This window comes from Mobula hypostoma, chromosome 2, assembly GCF_963921235.1.
Source record: "Mobula hypostoma chromosome 2, sMobHyp1.1, whole genome shotgun sequence".
In the NCBI taxonomy this organism is placed as follows: domain Eukaryota; kingdom Metazoa; phylum Chordata; class Chondrichthyes; order Myliobatiformes; family Myliobatidae; genus Mobula; species Mobula hypostoma.
In genome coordinates, this window is record NC_086098.1 from 159,725,261 (window position 1) to 159,751,157 (window position 25,897).

Below are 25,897 nucleotides of genomic sequence, written 5' to 3' on the forward strand. Positions count from 1 at the left end.
GCTTTTCTTACCTGCCTATTACTACCCTTCTCCTATGGTCCATTCCCCTCTCCTATCAGATTCTTTCTTCTCCAGCCCTTGGCCTTTCCCACCCACCTGGCCTCACGTATCACCTTCCAGCTAGCCTCCTTCTCCTCCATCTTTTTTTTATTCCGGTATCTTCCCCCTTCCTTCTCAGTCCTGAAAAAGAGCCTCGGCTCGAAGCGCCGTCTGTTTATTGTTTACCGCAGTTGCTGCCTGGGCTGCTGAGTTCCTCCAGCATTTTGTGTGAATTGTTTTGGATTTCCAGCATCTGCAGGCTTTCTCATATTCGCTTCAGAATTCGCGGTCGGTGACCAGCCGATCAAATGCGCTTGCGTCAAAGTCGCAGGCAGTTCCGGGAAATTGCGCATGCGCTCAGTGGACAAAAGGCTCCTGAAGAATTGGATGCAGGTAGGAGTTGGGCTCAGGGCGGGGAATCATAAGCACAGGTGTTTGAACTGCGACTAAGAGATAATTGCTGTGATCTCCTGACACGCTATGGCTCCGCACCCCGGTACAATCCCGGTTTCCTCCCTCCCTCTCAGCCGCATCTGTACCCGAACCCCCGGAAGCTTTCTGCAGCTCATCGAAGTTGTTCGCGCCCTTTCTAAGGCGCATGCGCATAGTTGTCGTGTTGCGAGTGGATGGATCTCTTACTCCTTGGGGTTTCTGGGTAATGAGGCAGCCATGGTTCACACCTGCATCCTTTTTCCTCCAATCGAAAAGATGTGTTTGGATTTGCATGAGTAGGGAATGAAAGCAGATGGGTCTCTCAGACACTGCCGAGCTCCAGCTATCTAAATCTAAAAGGCAAGAACTCGGAACAAAGATGTAAAAGTTCAAAGTAAAATTTATTATCAGTACATGCATGTCACCACATCCTGATTTTCTTTCCCTGCGAGATAACTCAGCAAATCTACAGAATACTACCTGTAAACAAGATCAATGAAAGAGCAAGAACATCGAAGATAACAAGCAGTTGAAATGCAACCATCAATAAATCACAATAAATAAGAGAATATGAAATAACAAGATAAAGAGTCCTTAAAGTGAGATCATTAGTTGTGGGAACATTTCAATAGATATGTGTAATTACCCACTTTTGCTCAAGGGCCAGATGGTCGAGAGATAATAACTGTTTTTGAACCTGGTGGTGGGAGACCAGAGGCACTTGTACCTTCAAAAGGCAATGACCTGGTGGTGAGAATCTTTGAAGATGGATGCTTCATCTCCATGCAGGAGAAAAAGACCCAGATCACCCAGACACACGGCATGACAACACCCTCCCGTCATTGGACAGCTCACATTCCAAAGCACCCATTATCAAAGTCCCACTGTAAGGAAGTTAGGAAGGAAGTTGAAAAGCAGGACCGCAAAGGATTACTTCCTGTGCCGTGCAACAGTGAGTACAGGAATAGAATGAGGTGGAGGATAAATGCGTGGCTGAGGGATTGGAGCAGGGGGCAGGGATTCAGATTTCTGGATCATTGGGACCTATTTTGGGGCAGGTATGACCTGTACAAAAAGGACGGGTTGCACTTGAATCCCAGGGGGACCAATATCCTGGCCAGGAGGTTTGCTCAGTCTAATGGGGAGAGTTTAAACTAGAATTGTTGGGGGCTGGGAATCGAACTGAAGAGGCGGTTGGCTCACAAATGGAGAGAGCTGGGAGACCTTGTCAATAGACAATAGGTGCAGGAGTAGGCCATTCGACCCTTCGAGCCAGCACCACCATTCATTGTGATCATGGCTGATCATCCACAATCAGTATCCATTGCCTGCCTTATCCCCATAACCTTTGATTCCGTTATCTTTAAGAGCTCTATCCATCTCTTTCTTGAAAGCATCCAGAGACTTGGCCTCCACTGCCTTCTGGGGCAGAGCATTCCACATATCCACCACTCTCTGGGTGAAAAAGATTTTCCTCAACTCCTTTCTAAATGGCCTACCCCTTATTCTTAAACTGTGGCCTCTGGTTCTGGACTCACCCATCAGCGGGAACATGCTTCCTGCCTCCAGCGTGTCCAATCCCCTAATAATCTTATATGTTTCAATCAGATCCTCTCACATCCTTCTAAATTCCAGTGTATACAAGCCCAGTCACTCCAATCTTTCAAAATATGACAGTCCTGCCATCCCGGGAATTAACCTTGTGAACCTACGCTGCACTCCCTCAATAGCAAGAATGTTCTTCCTCAAATTTGTCCTCACCTACCACCCCACCAGCCTCCAGATCGAGCACATTATCCTCCGCAACTTCCGCCATCTTCAACACGACCCCACCACTAAGCACAGCTTTCCCCCTCCTCCGCGACTCCCTGGTCCACACGTCCCTCCCCACGGATCTCCCACCCGGCACTTATCCCTGTAAGTGTAAGTGCTACACCTGTCCCTATACCTCCTCTCTTGCCACCATTCCAGGTGGCAAACAGTCCTTCCAGGTGAGGCAAAACTTATATTCTGTCTGGGTAGCCTCCAACCTGATGGCATGAACATTGACTTCTCTAACTTCCGCTAGGCCCCACCTCCCCCTCGTACCCAAGCTGTTACTCATTTTTATGCACACATTCTTTCTCTCACTCTCCTTTTTCTCCCTCTGTCCCTCTGAATATACCTCTTGCCCATCCTCTGGGTCACCCCCCCCCCGTCTTTCTTCCCGGACCTCCTGTCCCATGATCCTCTCGTATCCCCTTTTGCCTATCACCTGTCCAGCTCTCGGCTCTATCCCTCCCCCTCCTGTCTTCTCCTATCATTTTGCATCTCCCCCTCCCCCTCCAGCTTTCAAATCCTTTACTCACTCTTCCTTCAGTTAGTCCTGACGAAGGGTCTCGGCCTGAAACGTCGACTGCGCCTCTTCCTATAGATGCTGCCTGGCCTGCTGCGTTCACCAGCAACTTTGATGTGTGTTGCTTGAATTTCCAGCATCTGCAGAATTCCTGTTGTTTGAGGCAAAACTTCACTTGTGAGTCTGTTGGTTTCATCTATTGCATCCGGTGCTCCCGGTGCAGCCTCCTCTACATCGGTGAGACCCGACGCAGATTGGGGGACCGCTTCGTCGAGCACCTCTGCTCCGTCCAACACAACAGACAGGATCTCCCGGTTGCCACCCACTTCAACTCTGCTTCACATTTCCATTCGGATATGTCCATACATGGCCTCCTCTACTGCCGTGATGAGGCTAAACTCAGGTTGGAGGAGCAACACCTCATATACCGTCTAGGTAGTCTCCAGCCCCTTGGTATGAACATTGAATTCTCCAACTTCCAGTAATTCCCTCCCCCTCCCTTCCCCTATCACTATGGCACTCTGCCCCCTCCCCCAGCTGCCTACTACCTCCCTCATGTTTCCGCCTTCTTCTACATTGTGCTTTCTCCTATTCCTTCTTCACCTTTCCTGCCTATCCCCTCCCTGCTTCCCCTCTCCCATCCCTTTATCTTTCCCCTTACTGGTTTTTCAGCCTTCTCCTTTCCACTCTCCCCCCACCTTCTTTATAGGGCCTCTGCCCCTTTGCTCTTCAGTCCTGATGAAGGGTTCCGGCCTGAAACGTTTACTATCGTTTCCACAGATGCTGCCCGACCTGCTGAGTTCCTCCAGAGTGTGAGTGTTGAGCTGGGAGACAGTGTGTGAGGAAGGAGAGGCAGGTGATAAAGAAGGGATGCGCTCAGACCGACGGTTTGAGATGTGTCTATTTTAATGCAAGGAGTATTGTGAACAAAGCAGATGAGCTTAGAGCATGGATCAGTACTTGGAGCTATGATGTGGTGGCCATTACAGAGATTTGGATGGCTCGGGGATAGGAATGGTTACTTCAAGTACCGGGTTTTAGATGTTTAGACAGGGAGGGAGTCAAAAGAGGTGGGGGCGTGGCACTGTTGATCAGAGATAGTGTCACGGCTGCAGAAAAGGTGGACGTCTACGGAGTCTCTGTGGGTGGAGGTTAGGAACAGGAAGGGGTCAATAACTCTACTGGGTGTTTTTTTATAGGCCACCTGATAGTAACAGAGATATCGAGGAGCAGATAGGGAAACAGAACCTGGAAAGGTGTAATAATAACAGAGTTGCTATAATCGAGATTTTAATTTCCCAAATATCGATTGACATCTCCCTAGAGCAAGGAGTTTAGATGGGGTAGAGTTTGTTAGGTGTGTTCAGGAAGGTTTCTTGACACAATATGTAGATAAGCCTACAAGAGGAGAGACTGTACTTGATTTGGTATTGGGAAGTGAACATGATCAGGTGTCAGATCTCTCAGTGGAAGAGCATTTTGGAGATAGTGATCATAATTCTATCTCCTTTATAATAGCATTGGAGAGAGATAGGAACAGACAAGTTAGAAAAGCGTTTAATTGGAGTAAGGGGAATTATGAGGCCATCAGGCAGGAAATTGGAGGCTTAAATGGGGAACAGATGTTCTCAGGGAAAAGTACAGAAGAAATGTGGCAAATGTTCAGGGGATATTTGTGTGGAGTTCTGCATAGGTACCTTCCAATGAGATAGGGAAGTTATAGTAGAATACAGGAACTGTGGTGTACAAAGGCTGTAATAAATCTAGTCAAGAAGAAAAGAAAAGCTTACAAAAGGTTCAGAGAGCTAGGTAATGTTAGAGATCTAGAAGATTATAAGGCGTACGGGAAGGAGCTTAAAAAGGAAATTAGGAAAGTCAGAAGGGGCCATGAGAAGGCATTGGTGGGCCGGATTAAGGAAAACCCCAAGGGATTCTACAGGTATGTGAAGAGCAAGAGGGTAAGATGTGAAAGAATAGGACCTATCAAGTGTGACAGTGGGAAAGTGTGTATGGAACCGGAGGAAATAGCAGAGGTACTTAATGAACACTTCAGTATTCACTATGGAAAAGGATCTTGGTGATTGTAGTGCTGACTTGCAGCAGACTGAAAAGATTGAGCAGGTAGATATTAAGAAAGAGGATGTGCTGGAGCTTTTGGAAAGCATCAAGTTGGATAAGTCGCCAGGACCAAATGAGATGTACCCCAGGCTACTGTGGGAGGCAAGGGAGGGGGTTGCTGAGCCTCTGGTGATGATCTTTGAATCATCAATGGGGACGGGAGAGGTTCTGAAGGATTGGAGGGTTGTAGATGTTGTTCCTTTATTCAAGCCAGGGAGTAGAGATAGTCCAGGAAATTATACACCGTACTTCAGTGGTTGGTAAGTTGATGGAGAAGATATTGAGATGCAGGAATTATGAACATTTGGAGAGGTATAATATGATTAGGAATAGTCAGCATGACTTTGTCAAGGGTAGGTCATGCCTTACGAGCCTGATTGAATTTTTTGAGGATGTGACTAAACACATTGATGAAGGAAGAGCAGTAGATGTAGTGTGTATGGTACCCCATGCAAGGCTTATTTAGAGAGTAAGGAGGCATGAGATGCAAGGGGACATTGCTTTGTGGATCCAGAACTGGCTTACCCAGAGAAGGCAAAGAGTGGTTGTAAATGGGTCATATTCTGCATGGAGTTCGGTGACCAGTGGTGTGCCTCAGGGATCTGTTCTGGGACCCTTATTCTTCGTGATTTTTATAAATGACCTGGATGAGTAAGTGGAGGGACGGGTTAGTAAGTTTGCTGATGACACAAAGGTTGGGGGTGTTGTGGATAGTGTGGAGGGCGGTCAGAGGTTACAGTGGGACATTGATAGGATACGCAACTGGGCTGAGAACTGGCAGATGGAGTTCAACCCAGGTAAGTGTGAAGTGGTTCATTTTGGTAGGTCAAGTATGATGGCAGAATATAGTATTAATGGTAAGACTCTTGGCAGTGTGGAGGATCAGAGTGATTTTGGGGTCTGAGTCCAGAGGACGCTCAAAGCGGCTGCGCAGTTTGACTCTACAGTTAAGAAGGCATACGGTGTATTGGCCTTCATTAATTGTGGAATTGAATTTAGGAGCCAAGAGATGATGTTGCAGCTGTATGTCCTCGTTAGGATCCTGGCTCGGATCTTTATGTCCTGGTTGTCCACGGGAATGGTACCGGAGGATTGGAGGGAGGCGAATGTTGTCCCCTTGTTTAAAAAGGTAGTAGAGATAGTCTGGGTAATTATAGATCAGCGAGCCTTACATCTGTGGTGGGAAAGCTGTTGGAAATTATTCTTAGAGATAGGATCTATGGCATTTAGAGAATCATGGTCTGATCAGGGACAGTCAGCATGGCTTTGTGAAGGGCATATCGTGTCTAACAAGCCTGATAGAGTTCTTTGAGGAGGTGACCAGGCATATACATGAGGGTAGTGTAGTGGATGTGATCTACATGGATTTTAGTAAGGCATTTGACAAGGTTCTACATGGTAGGCTTATTCAGAAAGTCAGAAGGCATGGGATCCAGGGAAGTTTGGCCAGGTAGATTCAGAATTGGCTTGCCTGCAGAAGGCAGAGTGTCGTGGTGGAGGGAGTACAACCTCTACTTTTTGTGATTTTTATTAATAACCCTGGATGTGGGCGTAGAAGGGTGGGTTGGCAAGTTTGCAGATGACGCAAAGGTTGGTGGTGTTGTGGATAGTGTAGAGGATTGTCAAAGATTGCAGAGAGTCATTGATAGGATGCTGAAGTGGGCTGAGAAGTGGCAGATGGAGTTCAACCCGGAGAAGTGTGAGGTGGTACACCTTGGAAGGACAAACTCCAAGGCAGAGTACAAAGTAAATGGCAGGATTCTTGGTAGTATGGAGGAGCAGAGGGATCTGGGGGTACATGTCCACAGATCTCTGAAAGTTGCCTCACAGGTAGATAGGGTAGTTAAGAAAGCTTATGGGGTGTCAGCTTTCATAAGTCGAGGGATAGAGTATAAGAGTCACGAGGTAATGATGCAGCTCTATAAAACTCTGGTTAGGCCACACTTGGAGTACTGTGTCCCGTTCTGGTCGCCCCACTATAGGAAGGATGTGGAAGCATTGGAAAGGGTACGGGGGAGATTTACCAGGGTGCTGCCTGTTTTAGAGAGTGTGCATTATGATCAGAGATTAAGGGAGCTAGGGCTTTAATCTTTGGAGGATGAGGGGATACATGATATACAAGACATTAAGAGGAATAGATAAAGTGGATAGCCAGCGCCTCTTCCCTAGGGCACCACTGCTCAATACAAGAGGACATGGTGTTAATTTAAGGGATGGGAAGTTCAAGGGGGATATTAGAGGAAGGTTTTTAATCAGAAAGTGGCTGGTGTGTGGAATGCACTGCCTGAGTCAGTGGTGGAGGCAGATACAATAGTGAAATTTAAGAGACTGCTAGACAGGTATATGGAGGAATTTAAGGTGTGGGGGGTTATATGGGAAGCTGGGTTTGTGGGTTGGCACAACATTGTGGACCAAAAGGCCTGTACTGTGCTGTACTATTCTATGTTCTATGTATATGGGACCCCGGTCAGACCCCACTTGGAGTACTGTGCTCTGTTCTGATCGCCTCACTAAAAGAAGGATGTGGAAGCCATAGAAAGGGTGCAGAGGAGATTTACAAGGATGTTGCCTGGATTGGGGAGCATGCCTTATGAAAACAGGTTGAGAGAACTCAGCCTTTTCTCCTTGGAGCCACAGAGGATGAAAGGTGACCTGATGGAGGTGTACAAAAAGATGGGCGGCATAGATCATGTGGATAGTCAGAGGATTTTTCCCAAGGCTGAAATGGTTACCACAAGAGGACACAGGTTTATGGTGCTGGGGAGTAGGTACAGAGGAGGTGTCAGGGCTAAGTTTTTTTTATGCAGCGAGTGGTCAGTGCGTGGAATGGGCTGCCAGCAATGGTGGTGGAGGTGGATACGATAGGGTCTTCTAAGAGACTTTTGGATAGGTACATGGAGCTTAGAAAAATAGAGGGCTGTGGGTAACCCTAGTAATTTCTAAGGTATGGACATGTTTGGCACAACTTTGTATGCTGTAGGATTTCTATCTTTCTATCTGTAACCATAACCCAAACACTGCTTCTACAGAAACACCATTACATTAGCAGTGAAACCTTTCCCCAAACCAAATTTAGTCATGTCCTTATGACTTTGAGATAATTCACCAACCCTTCATACAATGCACAAATTCCACACCAGGTGTGAAAGGCATGACATAGCTCCCCAAGGTGATAAATGCTACACTCTGTTCCCCCGGTGCTACATAGGCCAGCCTATCTGGTGGTGTCCTGATTCTTTGAGACCTCCTTACCCCTTCATCTACTTCTTCAGGTTATAGAACATAGCACAGTACAGGCCCTTCGGCCCACAATGTTGTATCGACCCTCAAACCCTGCCTCCCATATCACCCCCCACCTTAAATTCCTCCATATACCTGTCTAGTACTCTCTTAAATTTCACTAGTGTATCTGCCTCCACCACTGACTCAGGCAGTGCGTTCCACGCATCAACCACTCTCTGAGTAAAAAATCTTCCTCTGATCTCCCCCTTGAACTTCCCACCCCTTACCTTAAAGCCATGTCCTCTTGTATTGAGCAGTGGTGCCCTGGGGAAGAGGCGCTGGCTATCCTCTCTATCTATTCCTCTTATTATCTTGTACACTTCTATCATGTCTCCTCTCATATTCCTTCTCTCCATAGAGTAAAGCCCTAGCTCCCTTAATCTCTGATCATAATACATACTCTCTAAACCAGGCAGCATCCTGGTAAATCTCCTCTGTACCCTTTCCAATGCTTCCACATCCTTCCTATAGTGAGGCGACCAGAACTGGACACAGTACTCCAAGTGTGGCCAAACCAGTGTTTTATAGAACTGCATCATTACATTGCGACTCTTAAATTCTATCCCTAACACCCCATAAGCTTTCTTAACTACCCTATCCACCTGTGAGGCAACTTTCAGGGATCTGTGGACACGTACCCCCAGATCCCTCTGCTCCTCCATACTACCACGTATCCTGCCATTTACTTTGTACTCTGCCTTGGAGTTTGTCCTTCCAAAGTGTACCACCTCACATTTCTCTGGGTTGAACTCCATCTGCCACTTCTCAGCCCACTTCAGCATCCTATCAATGTCTCTCTGCAATCTTCGACAACCCTCTACACTATCTACAACACCACCAACCTTTGTGTCATCTGCAAACTTGCCAACCCAGCCTTCTACCCCCACATCCAGGTCGTTAATAAAAATCAGGAAAAGTCGAGGTCCCAGAACAGATCCTTGTGGGACACCACTAGTCACAATCCTCCAATCCGAATGTACTCCCTCCACCACGACCCTCTGCCTTCTGCAGGCAAGCCAATTCTGAATCCACCTGGTCAAACTTCCCTGGATCACATGCCTTCTGACCTTCTGAACAAGTCTACCCTGTGGAACCTTGTCAAATGCCTTACTAAAATCCATACAGATCACATCCACGGCACTACCCTCATCTATATGCCTGGTCACCTCCTCAAAGAACTCTATCAGGCTTGTTAGACACGATCTACCCTTCACAAAGCCATGCTGACTGTCCCTGATCAGACCATGATTCTCTAAATGCTCATACATCCTATCCCTAAGAGTCTTTTCCAACAGCTTTCCCACCACAGACGTAAGGCTCACTGGTCTATAATTACCCGGACTGTCCCTACTACCTTTTTTGAACAAGGGGACAACATTCGCCTTCCTCCAATCCTCTGGTACCATTCCCGTGGGCAATGAGGACATAAGGATCCTAGCCAGAGGCTCAGCAATCTCCTCCCTCACCTTGTGGAGCAACCTGGGGAATATTCTGTCAAGCCCCAGGGACTTACCCACCCTAATGTATTTTAACAACTCCAACACCTCCTCTCCCTTAATATCAACATGCTCCAGAACATCAACCTCACTCATATTGTCCTCACCATCATCAAGTTCCCTCTCATTGGTGAATACCGAAGAGAAGTATTCATTGAGGACCTCGCTCACTTCCACAGCCTCCAGGCACATCTTCCCACCTTTACCTCTAATTGGTCCTACCTTCACTCCTGTCATCATTTTTTTCTTCACATAATTGAAGAATGCCTTGGGGTTTTCCTTTACCCTACTCGCCAAGGCCTTCTCATCCCCCTTCTTGCTCTTCTCAGCCCCTTCTTAAGCTCCTTTCTTGCTTCCCTATGTTCCTCAGTAGACCCATCTGATCCTTGCTTCCTAAACCTCATGTAAGCTGCCTTCTTCCACCTGACTAGATTCTCCACCTCACTTGTCACCTATGGTTCCTTCACCCTACTGTTCTTTATCTTCCTCACCAGGTCAAATTTATCCCTAACATCCTGCAAGAGATCTCTAAACATCGACCACACGTCCATAGTACATTTCCCTGCAAAAACATCATCCCAATTCACACCTGCAAGTTCTAGCCTTATAGCCTCGTAATTTGCCCTTCCCCAATTAAAAGTTTTCCTGTCCTGTCTGATTCTATCCTTTTCCATGATAATGCAGACATCCCACCCTGCAAAAACTCATTTCAGGGAGGTAGCACACCCACTCCCCTGCAACACCATATCCCCCCCCCCCCCGCCCGTAGACCTACAAGGGTGTATTTAATACTTTGTTTAGTGATTTTGTCTTATCTGTAAACCAATTTGGGTATATGCAGCAAATGTGACATTAAAATATGTACTTATATTATATTATCATGTTTATTCTATTACAACTTTAAGCAAGTCTACAGGGAGTTTGACCTCATCACGTAGGACATCAATAGCGTAGCTCCTTAGCAGCTAGCCAGCTAGTTTAAATAACGTTAGCTATGCTGTAATGACACCTGTTCAACTCACCTCAACATGTCTTTTACATTTTAACCCACCATGGGTAATAGAAAAGTCACTGTTGCAAACAGTGCAGCGAGCAACACTGTCATTAGTTTTGAGGTCGACTGTAAAGCCCGCCACAGAGAAAACTGATAGGTCTACTTAGCAGGGGTCCCCAACATTTTTTGCACCGCAGACCAGTTTAATATTGACAATATTCTTGTGGACCGGCCGACCAGGGGGTCGGGGGGTGTTAATCACAACCGGAATATAGGTGATAAGTCAATAGCATCATAATATTTTAAGTAACGTTTGGATATTAAACACACAGCGCATATTTTCCCCGTATGAACATACAAAATCATTGCAATGCACCAATACAGGTTTCCCTCGCCATCTGAAGATAGAGCGTTCCTATGAAACGTTTCGTGAGCCGAAATGTCGTAAAGCGAAGAAGCAATTACCATTTATTTATATGGGAAAATTTTGTGAGTGTTCGCAGACCCAAAAATCATGCCAAATAACACATAAAACCTTAAATAACAGTAACATATAGTAAAAGCAGGAATGATATGATAAATACACAGCCTATATAAAGTAGAAATACTTTTCCACAATCATTACTGAACTGTTCTCCGAAGCGAAAGTCTCACGCAAGCGCTGTTGGCAAAAGCATGCGCAAGTGCTCTCCAGTAACCTTTAAGCTATGAAGCTGCCAAATCATACCAGATAACATGTAAAAATACAGAGCCGATATAAAGTAGAAATAATGTATGTACAGTGTAGTATCACTTACGGGAATCGCGACAGCGCCCAGCACACTGATGATAGTGTGTTAGACTGAGTCGTCGGAGTTTGGGTGGTGCAGTGGCCCCCCACCCTCCAGGCTGCTGAGCGATACATTGCCGCGAAGAACGCAGGGGTCCAGTGGTAGCCGGGAGGTACACAGCACATCTTTAAGAAAAAAGCCGAAACAAACATGCTAATTAATTAGGTGCCGCCCGTAATTGTCAGCCCAGATCAGTGCCGATTTCCGATTCCGTTGTCTCTGATCTGGGCCAACAATTACGTGTCGGCGGCACCTAATTAATTAGCATGTTTATTTCGGCTTTTCTCTTCAAGATGAGCTATGTGCCTCCCGGCTACCTTTACATTCTCCGCGAATCGGTATCTGTCCGTGGCCTGGGGGTTGGGGTGGTGGGACACTGGGGTGTCATCTCGTCACCTGTTTCCATTAGAGCAGGCAGCTCATCTTCTCCTATGACTGCCCGCCTCGATGTCGAAGGTCGAGGTTCGTCGTCTGCTGTGGCTGATATGGAAGGCTTGCTTGACTGCTGAGCCTCTCATATTTTTCTGTCACACAGTTCTTAAATAAGGACTCAAACCATCCTGCTAAACCGACATACCCTTCAAAAATTAAAGTCGTACTTTATCATTACTCATTTGGTTTCGATTGTTATCCTTTTTTCTTCCAATTGCATCAGCTCTTCATCTGTCAGTTCTTGGTGATGGGATGCCAAAACCTCTTCAACATCATCTTTGTCAACTTCCACAAGCCAAACTCACGTTGTCCTTACTTCGTTCATCACGATCAAAACGTTTAATTATGTCTAGTTTTACTGTAAGTGTAACACCCTTACGAGCTCTTTCAGGCTTTTCCGATACCATAGAACTCATCTTGCAAACGGCTGCTCACAGGCACGTGTTTAAGCAATGCCGGCGAGAATCCGGGGGAGAGCGGCTGCTCGGGGCGCGCTGCCTTTTATCGCACGCTGATTTTTTATCGCGTGCTGAATTTTTTTCGTAACAGTGAAAACACCTTCTGAAAGCGAAAATAGGGTACTAATGTAGGTCTTTTGTAACAGTGAGGTTTCGTAAAGCGAACATTTGAAAAGCGGGGAACACCTGTATCGCTGTATCAGCTTGTTTTCCTGCAACAAAATGGTCCCATTGAAGGGGGAGGGGAGACCGCGATACTCGAAGGGGGTTCCTTATGTCCAGTCTATTCCACAATTTAGTTTTCCTTGCATTCGTTGCAGAAAACTCCGCTTCGCAGCGATACGATGTTGGAAATGGAAGCAACGTTTTCAGTGCTTCTGTGGCTGTCTCAGGATATTCAGCCTTGACTTTGATCCAGAATGCCGGCAGAGATGTTATGTCAAACTTACTTTTCAGCCCGCCATCATTTACAAGCTCGAGGAGTTGATCTCTTTCCCGCGCTGACATGGATGATGCACGGGTAATGACCTCGCGTGCGTTCAAGTTCAACAGTGCATGATAGGGAATGAGGAAAGGTGCAAATGACTCATATTGTTTCATATCGCCAAATCATATTGTTTCCTCACGGCCCGGTGGTTAGCCATAGTCATAGTCATAGTCATACTTTATTAATCCCGGGGGAAATTGGTTTTCATTACAGTTGCTCCATAAATAATAAATAGTAACAGTACCATAAATAGTTAAATAGTAATATGTAATTATGCCAGTAAATGATGAAGTAAGTTCAGGACCAGCCTATTGGCTCAGGGTGTCTGACCGTCCAAGGGAGGAGTTGTAAAGTTTGATGGCCACAGGCAGGAGTGACTTCCTATGATGCTCAGTGCTGCTTCTCGGTGGAATGAGTCTCTGGCTGAATGTACTCCTGTGCCCACCCAGTACATTATGCAGTGGATGGGAGACATTGACCAAGATGGCATGCAACTTAGACAGCATCCTCTTTTCAGACACCACCGTGAGAGAGTCCAGTTCCATCCCCACAACATCACTGGCCTTACGAATGAGTTTGTTGATTCTGTTGGTGACTGCCACCCTCAGCCTGCTGCCCCAGTACACAACAGCAAACATGATAGCACTGGCCACCACAGACTCATAGAACATCCTCAGCATCGTCCAGCAGATGTTAAAGGACCTCAGTCTCCGCAGGAAATAGAGACAGCTCTGACCCTTCTTGTAGACAGCCTCAGTGTTCTTTGACCAGTCCAGTTTATTGTCAATTCATATCCCCAGGTATTTGTAATCCTCCACCATGTCCACACTGACCCCCTGGATGGAAACAGGGGTCACCGGTACCTTAGCTCTCCTCGGGTCTACCACCAGCTCCTTAGTCTTTTTCACATTAAACTGCAGATAATTCTGCTCACACCATGTGACAAAGTTTCCTTCCGTAGCCCTGTACTCAGCCTCATCTCCCTTGCTGATGCATCCAAGAGTGGTTGGGGACCAATCAGGATGCTCGCTCTCCCACTCCCTCTCAAAAAAAAATCTATTTCTGGGATATTGTATATAATTTCTGGACGTCAGGGAGCCACTATCGATATGCGGGAGACTCCCAGATCTTCCGGGAGAGGTGGGATGTCTGATAATGCTAAAGGCCAGGGAGCGGTGGTCACTGTCCCCCAGATGCTCACCCACTGAGCGATCTGTGATCTGACCTGGTTCATTACCTAGTACTAGATCTAGTCTGGCATTCCCCCTAGTCGGCCTGTCCACATACTGTGACTTGAATCCATCCTGGACACACCTAACATACTCTGCCCCATCTGAACCCTTGGAACTAATCAGGTGCCAATCAATATTAGGGAAGTTAAAGTCACCCATGATACCCAGGTTCAGATACTCCTTGGGATACTTCTGGTCTAAATGGCGAGGCCTCCCCTGGTCTATCACTCGTGCCCTCCTGCAACTCAGACCCCTCTGTCCCTTGGCTGAACCCCGCTTCATCACTTGCAGCATCCTGCTGAAACCCAGTCGATCCACAGATAGCTCCCCACCCCCAATTTCACCTGACTCAGCATGAAAGGGGTTGGGAATCTCTTCCTCAGTCAGTGGGGAGTTCGCAAAAGGCAGCATATACCACACCCCCATTTCCTCATCCTCCGACTCAGTATCCTATTCAGGTGCGGGGGCCGGTCTAATCTCTCCGCTGTTGGTCCTTCAGTCGCCCCACATTGCCGCAGAGTCCTCTTACTAGGTGTAGACTCCGCAACCCTTGCCCCAGAAGCAGAAGGTGGTTCCGATGAGAAACTTGACCATTCCCATCCTGTGGTTTCACCTGGAAAGCTGGTAGGTTTGGCATCTGACTCTCCACTACACAGGGCACAGCTGCCCAGCAGTGAGCCAACTTATGCTTCCCAGGTAGCCCCAAATTCCTTACGAGGACTCGCTCTCCCGGCATGAGTTGGGAGAACCTTACTTTTTAATCATACCTCCTCTTATTCCCTTGATTCTGCTTGACAGCTGCGACCTTCGCAATTTCATAAGCCTTTTTCAGCTCCCTTCTCATATCAGACACATACTTCAGGTAAGTCTTCGGTGGTAGGTCTTCCTCGCCAGTTGCATAACAAAGGTCAATAGGCAACCTTGCCTCGTGCCCAAACATCAGATAATATGGCGAGTACTCGGTGACTTCATTTTGTGTACAGTTGTAGTAGTGGACCATATGTCCAATATGTTGAATCCACTTGTTCTTCTTGCTGATTTCCAAGGTTCCGAGCATGTCTAGCAAGGTTTGATTAAACCTCTCAGGCTGCGGGTGATAAGGCATAGTCCTCGACTTTTCAACTCTGAGCATGCCCAGTAACTCATGTTTGAGTCTACTCTTGAAATCCCGTCCCTGATATGCCTGGGGAAGCCATAATAAATGAAATACTTCTCCCACAACACTTTGGCCACCGTGGACACCCTCTGGTCCTTGGTAGAGAAAGCCTGTGCATATCTGGTGTAGTGATCCATGATGACTAAGACATTCGCCATGTTGCTGACATCTGCCTCTATTGAAATCCATACACACCGGGTCCAGAGGCCCCACGCTCTGCAAGTGGGACAACAGAGTGGCCTCTCTGTACTACAACTCTCCATCAGTCCTGTCATTCACTCTGCATGTTTTGCTCTGATTTATCTTCTCAAAATCTATCATTTTTTACTTGTGCAGTTGACTTCCACCTGCCATTGCTTGGCCCACTTTTCCAGGTGGTCTCCATCCCATTGTAACCTTAGGTAACCCTCACTTTCACCACACACCAGTTTTGGTGTCATCCTCAACGTCACCAATTGTTCAACTTACATTCTCCTCCAAATAATTAACACATTTGACAAACACCAGATAACTACAAGATGGTAAGACCATTTATACGTCCAGATTTGGACACTGCCTGAGTATTAAAGGCAGCAAGTTTCTTGGTCTGCAGTTGGACATGGGGCACCATCTTCAGACAAACCCAACAGGTGTGCCTGACATCACTGAAGGACCTTTATTGACATCACCCTGAGAGCAGCTCTGAAAGACAATAGAAAGAGGTGACAGTAGAGCTCAGCTCAAACAGAAAAGGCAAAGAGTAGGTAAAATGTCTGACTGCAGGAGGTGTGGCAAGTCTCCATTCCATGTCGAAGGCTCTGTCCAGCAAACAAAGTGAAATGCTATCAATGCAATAGAGTTTGCTGTTGTAAAAGCCAATGTCTCTCAAAAACGGTTCTTCATAGGGTCAAAGGAAACAGTGATTCAGACAAAGAGAAAGCTTTCCTTGGGGCTCCGGATTCAAATAGACAAGGCTGGTGTACTGCAGTTCAAATAGACAAGACTGGTGTACTGCAGTTCAGTTCATCAAGTTGGGGGATACTCAGAAGGAATATAAGGTGTTGCTCTTCCACCCTGAGGGAGGCCTCATTAATTAGGGGACAGCTTTATCGAGCACCTTAGCACCATCTTCCACAATCAGGGCTTCCTGGTAGCTAAACATTTTAATTCCAATTCATTGATCCATGGCTTCCTCTTATGCTAAGATGAAGCCACCCTCAGGGTGGAGGAATAACACCTATATTCCATCTGGGTACCCTCCAAACAGATGGCATGAATACTGGTTTCTCCTTCCGGTAAACAACTCTGCCTTGGCCCCAGCACGAGTGCAAATGCAAAAAAATTCATGCCAATGCCTCCATTTATATAGATTTGCACAGTATGCCTGCAGAAAAAGAAAATTAATCTTGAAGTTGTATGCAGTGGTATACATATACTTTGATAATAAAATTTACTTTGAACTTTGATCCTTTCTACCAGTGAGAACATGTTTTGTACCATTCTCTCTGGGTACAAAATGATATCAAACACCTTTGTCCTGGGTTACAAGTGACTTGTAGATTTCACATCACAAATATGCTACACGCCAATGAGAGAGACAGTGCCCTCCCTTTCATGTTCATCTGCATTGCCATCATTGGGTTCATCACTGTCAATCACCTGAAGGGGGCGTGGTCAGAGTAATTAGAAAGTCTCCATGTTCAGTCATGTGCTCTTTTTAGTGCTTTGGGACGTGACCAGAACTTGAATATTAATCGAGAGTCAAACTGAGCCAACTCACAGATTGGTGACAGGCAGCACTGGCCCATTCAGATGCAGGCAGGAAGATGGTTAGAGAATTTGATGCCTGATCTGTGCCCAGTTAGAAGGTAAGACCACAAGATAAAGGAGAAGAATTAGGTCATTTGTTCTGTTGAGTCTGCTCCACCATTTCTTCATTGCTGAACCTTTTTTCCTCTCAGCCCCAATCTCCTGCCTTCTGCCCGTATCCTTTCATCCCCTGACCAATCAAGAATCTATCAACCTCTGCCTTAAATATACATAAAGACTTGGCCTCCAGTGCTGTATGTGGCAATGAATTCCACAGATTCACCACTCTCTGGCTAAAAAAGCTTCTACCTCATCTCCATTTTAAAAGGATTTTCCTCAATTCTGAGGCTGTGTACTCTAGCCTTAGACACCACCATCACAGGAAAATTCCTCAGCACACCACTCTATCAAGGCTTTTCACCATTCGATAGGTTTCAAGTAGGTCACCCCTCTTTCTTCTGAATTTAAGGCCCAGAGCCATCAAACATTTCATATGACAAGTCATTCAATCCTGGAATTATTTTCATGAACCTCTTTTGAACCCTCTCCAGTTTCAGCATATCCTTTCTAAGATGAGGGGCTTCAAGCTGCTCACAGTGTTTAATCAGGTGTCACCGGTGCTTCATATTCTAGTCCTTTTGAAATGAATGCTAACATCGCATTTGCTTTTCTCACCACGGACTCAACCTGCAAATTAACCTTTTGGGATTCTGCACAAGGACTCCCAAATCCTTTTGTGCCTCAGATTTTTGTGTTTCTCTCCATTTAGAGCAAAGTTAACCCTTTCATTCCTTCTACCTAAGTGCATGACCATATACTTCCTGACACTGTATTTCATTTCCCACTTCTTTGCCCATTTTCCTGATCTGTAAGTTGCTTTGTAGCCTCTCCACTTCCTCAAAACTACCTGGTCCTCACCTATCTTCATATCATCTGCAAACTTTGCAGCAAAGCCATCAATTCCATCATCCAAATCATTGACATATATAACATAAGAAGAATCAGCATCAACACAGACCCCTTTGGAACACCACTAATCGCTCTCAGCCAGCCGGAAAAGGCTCCCTTTATTCCTGCTCTTTGCCTCTTAACAATCAGCCAATGCTTTGTCCATGCAAGAATCTCTCCTGTAACGCCATGGGTTCATTGCTTGTTAAGCAGCCTCATGTGGAGCATCCTGCCAAACGCCTTCTGAATGTCCAAGTCCACAACATCAACCTATTCTCCTTTGTCTACCCTGCTTGTTATTTCTTCAAGGAATTCCAATAGATTTGTCAGGAAAGATGGTACCCTGAAACCACATCCTTAATAATCGACTCCAACACCTTCCCAACCACAGAAGTCAGACTAATTGTCATTCACGCATTGATGTCTTGTGTAAATCTTTTTACAGGTTACAAATGAATTTGTGAACGGGAATCCCAAACACAACAACACGTCAGTTTTGCTGTCTCCAGATACTTAAAGGGTGACCGGATATTTCTTTTGTGACACCAATATATCAGTTGTTGATCCTTGGAGATGAAGAATTGTCTCATTCCAGCGGGAAACATGTTTTGTGTCTGAAATGAAATTTTCTGTTCTAACACAGTGAAATCCACTGGAACCAGGAAGCTGAGAACACACCAGCATTTGTTCACTGGAGATTAGTTTTGCAACTCATTGTTTCTACAAGTGATTAATGACATGTGATATGTTGTTCTCTCAGTGTGAATAAGGATTTTATCACTCAGCCAACCCAGAGACACACCAGTGAATTCACAGTGTGAGGCTCAGTGTATGAGACAGGATACAGACAGTCATCCAGCCTGAAGATACGTCAGAAAATTCACAGCAGTGAGAGTCTGTTCACTTGTTGCATGTGTGGGAAGAGATTCACTCATTCAGCCCACCTGCAAACACGCTGATGAGTCAGTCAGTTCACACTGGGGAGAGACCATTCACCTGCACAGACTGTGGGAAGGGGTTTACTCGGTCATCCAGTTTACACAGACACCGGGAAGTTCACACTCGGGAGTGGTCATTTACCTGCTCAGACTGTGGGAAGGGATTCACTCAATTATCGAACCTCCTAGCACACCAGCGAATTCACACTGGAGAGAGACCATTCACCTGCTCAGATTGTGGGAAGGGCTTTACTTGGTCATCCAGTTTACGAAGACACCAGAAAGTTCACTCTGGCGAGAGGCAGTTCACCTGTTCAGTTTGTGGGAAAGGATTCATTGGATCATCTGACCTACTGGCACACCAGTCAGTTCACACTGGGGAGTGCCCGTTCACCTGCTCAGATTGTGGGGAGGGATTCATTCTTTCATCTCGTCTGAAGGAACATCAGCGAGTTCACACTAGAGAGAAGCCATTCACCTGCCTAGACTGTGGGAAGAAATTCAGACACTCATCCAGTCTAAGGAAACATCAGCGAGTTCACACTGGAGAGAGGCCTTTCACCTGTTCCATTTGTGGAAAAGCATTCATTCAATCATCACACCTACTGGCACACCAGTCAGTTCACACTGGGGAGAGGCCATTCTCATGCATTGAATGTGGCAAGAGATTCGCTCAGTCATCCTACTTACTGAAACACCAGCGAGTTCACGCTGGAGATAGGGCATTCACCTGATCTAAACGTAAGAAGAGATTCACTTGGTCATCCAACCTTGTCACGCACTACCGATTTCACACTCTGGAAAATGTTCAAATAAGATGCATGCAGGATGTTAACCATCACAGTTGTTTAATCCAGAGGCAAGATCAAATGTGACTGTTGGTTTTGAACTCTGCATTTATTGTTGCTGTCACTGGACATGCAAGGAGATCCTTCTGCTGATGCTTACCTGTAATGGGACTGGAGCGTAATATTCTGAATCTGTGACAAAATGTATTTTATCTCTGCATCGGGATGAATGATACTAGTAGTTAACCACCTTACTCCCTGCGAATTTCAATGTTATGGGTCATTTTCACTGCTTCTTCAGGGCTGCGTATCACACTGCTGTGTAGTTAGAATACACCGCTGTCCTCCAAAGTCCAAAAGCTGAATGGAGAACCATCAACTGGATGTTCAGTAGAGCAGGGTTAGAAGCCAGATACAGGTTAGCACAGGGCACAGTTTGGGGCTCTGGGCAGTGGTAGGGTAAGAACATATGATGAGGAGCAGAGAAACAAGTGGGGGTGGGTTATGTGGCAATGAATGACGGAGTAGCAGCTTTTGGAAGGTGACTATTCATGGCTTCTTCCTCCTTCCTTTCCAGTCCTGATGAAGGGTCTCGGCCTCAAGTGTCAACCGTTTATTCCTTTCCATAGATATTGCCTGACCTACTGATGTGCAATAGTTTGTGGTGTGTTGCTCTGGATTTCCAGCATCTGCAGAATCTCTTTTGTTTATGATTAGCCAAGTGTGGTTTCATCGGTGTCTGAAACAACTGCACCATAAACTCTAAACCTTTATACTTAATGCACTGGTTTATGCAGGTGAGTGTGCCAAAAGCCGCCTTCACCACTCTGTCAACCTTTGATTCCAGTTTCAGTAAGCCATGCATGTGCACTCCAAGGTTTCTTGGCCCTGCAGCACTCCCCAGGGCCTTACCAACTGCTATGAAAGTCCAACCTGAATTTGGTTTTCCAAAATGCAACATCCCAAACTTATCCAAAGTAAACTCTCAGCCCATGTACTCAGCTGATCAAGATTGCCCTGTGATCTTTATAACATTTTTCACTGTCCACGATAACACCTATTTCAGTGTTACCTTCAAACTTACGAACCTTGCCCTGTACATTCTCATCCGAATCATTGATATAGATGACAACAATGTGTTCTGCATCAATCTCCACAGCACAGCACTGGTTATGGGTCTGCAGTCAGAGAATTAACCTTCCAACTTCACCATCTGCATGCTACCGTCAAGCCAATTGTGTATCAGAATAGTCAGCTATCTCTGGATTCCTTGGGATCGGGACTTCCAGAGCAGTGCACCAAGGGTCAAAGTACGTTTATTATAAAACTATATATACTTTATACAACCTTGAGATTCTTTTCCTTACAGGCAGTCACAAAGCAAAGAAACCCATTTAAAAAAGGAACTCAATCGAACACCCAATGTGCAGAAAAAAGATTGTGTAAACAATAGAAATAAGCAAATAGCATTCAGTACTGAAATTCACAGAAGTGAGTCCACAAATATTCAAACCACATTTATTTTCAAAGAATGTATAAATTATACACCTTGAAATTTGTCTGCTTATTGGCATCACAAAGTAAGAAACTCAAATAACCCAATTTTAAAAAATTAAAAAAAACATTGTGTATACAGTAAAGCAATAGCATTCCAAACCAGACTGAGTAACAGATCCACTCCCGGCAGCCGAAGTTGGTCCAAGTCAAGACTTGGTCCCCAGTGTACACACCAGTTGGAAAGAGTCGCAGAGCAGCTGAATCAGTTCACAGCCTCTTCGCCATGCAGAAAGGAATGAACATTCAAGGGAGAGCAATCAAAATCAGACCCATCCTTTGGCTCATATCTGCAGAATCCCATAGGATTCTCCTTCACCGTGTCTGCTTGTGCAATCTCATGCCTTCTTTTAGAAACCTGGAAAATCTAGATCACAATACAGGCCCTTCAGCCCACAAAGCCATACGGAACATGTCCTTACCTTAGAAATTACCTAGGGTTACCCATAGCCCTCAATTTTTCTAAGCTCCATGTACCTACCCAGGAGTCTCTTAGAAGACCCTATCTTATCCGCCTCCACCAGCGTCTCTGGCAGCTCTTCCATGCACTCACCACTCTCTGCGTAAAAAAACTTACCTCTGACATTGCGTCTGTACCTACTTAGAAGCACTTTAAAACTGTGCCCTCTTGTGCTAGCCATCCCAGCCCTGGGAAAAAGCCTCTGACTATCCACATGATCAATGACTCTATTCATCTTGTACACCTTTATCAGGTCACCCCTCATCCTTCGTTGCTCCAAGGAGAAAAGACCGAGCTCACTCAACCTATTCTCATAAGGAATGCTCCCCAATCCAGGCAACATTCTTGTAAATCTCCTCTGCACCCCTTCTATGGTTTCCACATCTTTCTTGTAGTGAGGCAGCCAGAACTGAGTACAGTACCCAAATGGGGTCTGACTAGGGTCCCATACAGCTGCAACATTACCTCTCTGCCTTTAAACTCAATCCCACGATTGATGAAGACCAATGCACCATTCTTAACCACAGAGTCAACCTGAACAGCAGCTTTGAGTGTCCCATGCACTCGGACCCCAAAGTCCCTTTGATCCTCCACACTGCCAAGAGTCTTACTATTAATACCATATTCTGCCATCATATTTGACCTACCAAAATGAACCACCTCACTTATCTGGGTTGAAATCCATCTTCCACATCTCAGACAACAGGAATTCTGCAGATGCTGGAAATTCAAGCAACACACATCAAAGTTGCTGGTGAACGCAGCAGGCCAGGCGGCATCTGTAGGAAGAGGTGCAGTCGATGTTTCAGGCCGAGACCCTTCGTCAGCCCAGTTTTGCATCGTATCAATTTCCCACTGTAGCCTCTGACAGCCCTCCACACTCTTCACAACACCCCTGACCTTTGTGTCATCAGTAAGTTTACTAACCCATCCCTCCACTTCCTCATCCAGGTCATTTATAAAAATCACGAAGAGTGATTTACAACTTATCTTTGCCTTCTGTGGGCAAGCCAGTTCTGGATCCAAAAAGCAATGCCCCTTGGAACCCATGCCTCCTTACTTTCTCAATAAGCCTTCAATGCTTTGCTGAAATCCATATACATGACAATCTGCTGCTCTACCTTCATCAATGTGTTTAGTCACATTCTCAAAAAATTCAGTCAGGCTCATAAGGCATAACCTGCCTTTGACAAAACCTTGCTGACTATTCCTGATCATATTATGCCTCTCCAGATGTTCATAAATCCTGCCTCTCAGGATCTTCTTCATCAAGTTACCAACCACTGAAGTAAGACTCACTGGTCTATAATTTCCTGGGCTATCTCTACTCCCTTTCTTGAATAAGGGAGCAACATCCTCAACCTTCCAATTCTCCACAACCTCTCCTGTTCCCATTGATGATGCAAAAATCATTGTCAGAGGCTAAGCAATCTCCTCCCTGGCCTCCCACAGTAGCCTGGGGTACTTCTTGTCCAGTCCCGGTGGCTTATCCAACTTGATGCTTTCCAGAAACTCCAGTACATCCTCTTCCTTAATAGCTACATGCTCAAGCTTTTCAGTCCACTGTAAGTCTCTCCTGCAATCGCCAAGATCCTTTTCCGTAGTGAATACTGAAGCAAAGTGTTCATTAAGTACCTATGTTATCTCCTCTGGTTCCATACTTTTCCACTGTCACACTTGATTGGTCCTATTCTCTCACGTCTTATCCTCTTGCTCTTCAGATACTTGTAGAATGCCTTGGGGTTTTCCTTAATCCTATCCGCCAAGACCTTTACATGGCCCCTTCTGGCTCTCCTAATTTCATTTTGTAGTTCCTTCCTGCAAGCCTATCTTCTAGATCTTTATCATTACCTAGTTTTTTGAATCGTAAGCTCTTCTTTCCTTCATGACTAGATTTACAACAGCCTTTGTACACCACAGTTCCTGTACCCTTCCATCCTTTCCCTGTCTCATTGGAACATACCTATGCAGAACCCCATGCAAATATCCCCTGAACATTTGCCACATTTCTTCCACACGTTTCCCTGAGAACATCTGTTTCCAATTTAAGCTTCCAAGTTCCTGCCTGATGGCCTCATATTTCTCTTTAATCCAATTAAATGCTTTCCTAACTTGTCTGTTCCTAAATCTCTCCAATGCTATGGTAAACAAGATAGAATTGTGATCACTATCTCCAAAGTGCTGTCCCACTGAGAGATCTGACACCTGACCAGGTTCATTTCCCAATACCAGATCAAGTACAGCCTCTCCTCTTGTCGGCTTATCTACGTGTTGTCTCAAGAAACTTTCCTGAACAGACCTGACAAACTACCCCATCTAAACCCATTGCTCGAGGGAGATGTGAATCAATATTTGGGAAATTATAATCTCCCACCACAACAGCCCTATTATTATTACACCTTTCCAGAATCTGTCTTCCTATCTGCTCGATATCTCTGTTACTATTGGGTGGTCTATAAAAAATACCCAGTAGAGTTATTGACCCCTTCCTGTTCCTATCTTCCACCCAGGTACTCCGTCGTCAATCCTTCCATACCTTCCTCCTTTTCTGCAGACAAAGGAGCAGAAGTCGGCCATTCGGCCCATCGAGTCTGCTCCGCCATTTTATCATGAGCTGATCCATTCTCCCATTTAGTCCCACTCCCCCGCCTTCTCACCATAACCTTTGATGCCCTGGCTACCCAGATACCTATCAATCTCTGCCTTAAATACACCCAATGACTTGGCCTCCACTGCTGCCTGTGGCAACAAATTCCATAGATTCACCGCCCTGTGACTAAAAAAATTCCTTCGCATTTCTGTTCTGAATGGGCGCCCTTCAATCCTTAAGTCATGCCCGCTCATACTAGACTCCCCCATCATGGGAAACAACTTTGCCACATCCTCTCTGTCCATGCCTTTCAACATTCGAAATGTTTCTATGAGGTCTCCCCTCATTCTTCTAAACTCCAAGGAATACAGTCCAAGAACGGACAAACGTTCCTCATATGTTAACTCTCTCATTCCCGGAATCATTCTAGTGAATCTTCTCTGTACCCTCTCCAACGTTAGCACATCCTTTCTTAAATAAGGAGACCAAAACTGCCCACAGTACTCCAAGTGAGGTCTCATCAGTGCCTTATACAGCCTCAACATCACAACCCTGCTCCTATACTCTATTCCTCTAGAAATGAATACCAACATAGCATTCGCCTTCTTCACCACCGACTCAACCTGGAGGTTAACCTTAAGGGTATCCTGTACGAAGACTCCCAAGTCCCGTTGCATCTCAGAACTTTGAATTCTTTCCCCATTTCAATAATAGTCTGCCCGTTTATTTCTTCTGCCAAAGTGCATAACCACACACTTTACAACATTGTATTTCATTTGCCACTTCTTTGCCCATTCTTACAATCTATCCAAGTCTCTCTGCAGACTCCGTTTCCTCAGCACTACCTATCTTCATATCGTCAGTAAAGTTAGCCACAAAGCCATCTATTCCATAATCCAAATCGTTGAGGTACAATGTAAAAAGAAGCGGCCCCAAGGACCCCTGTGGAACACCACTGGTAACCGGCAACCAACCAGAATAGGATCCCTTTATTCCCACTCTCTGTTTCCTGCCAATCAGCCAATGCTCTATCCATGTATGTAACTTTTCCCGTAATTCCGTGGCCTCTTATCTTGTTAAATAGCCTCATGTGTGGCACCTTGTCAAATGTGTGACACCGGTTGTGCTGGATTGGGTGTTGAGCAATGATCCAGAGGTGATAAGAGAGCTTAAGGTTAAGGAACCCTTAGGAAACAGTGATCACAATATGATCGAGTTCACATTGAAATTTGAGAGGGAAAAAATGAAATCCACTATGTCAGTATTTCAGTGGAATAAAGGAAATTGCAATGACATGAGAGGGGAAATGACCAAAGTTGACTGGAAAGGGACATTTGAAGGAAAGACAGCAGAGAAGCAATGGCTGGAGTTGCTGCGAAAAATGAGGAAAATGCAAGATAGATATATTCCAAATAAGAAGAAATTTTCGAATGGAGAAAGGACACTATCATAGTTGACAGGTGAAGTCAGAGCCAAAGTAAAAGCAAAAGAGAGGGCATACTAGGATGCCAAAGCTAGTGGGAAGATATAGGATTTGGGA

The 25,897-nt window shown here is 45.6% G+C and overlaps 1 protein-coding gene across 1 annotated transcript in view; it reads left to right on the forward strand.

Annotated features, from left to right (window-relative positions):
* Window positions 1-404: 404 nt before the first annotated feature.
* Window positions 405-25,897, forward strand: part of LOC134342609 (zinc finger protein 229-like) — a 112,206-nt gene continuing 86,713 nt past the window's right edge. Inside the window, exons 1-2 of the mRNA XM_063040933.1 lie at window positions 405-432; window positions 18,473-19,518. Coding sequence (XP_062897003.1) covers window positions 18,986-19,518 — 533 coding nt within the window. The 5' untranslated portion in view covers window positions 405-432; window positions 18,473-18,985. The remainder of the gene's footprint in view (window positions 433-18,472; window positions 19,519-25,897) is intronic.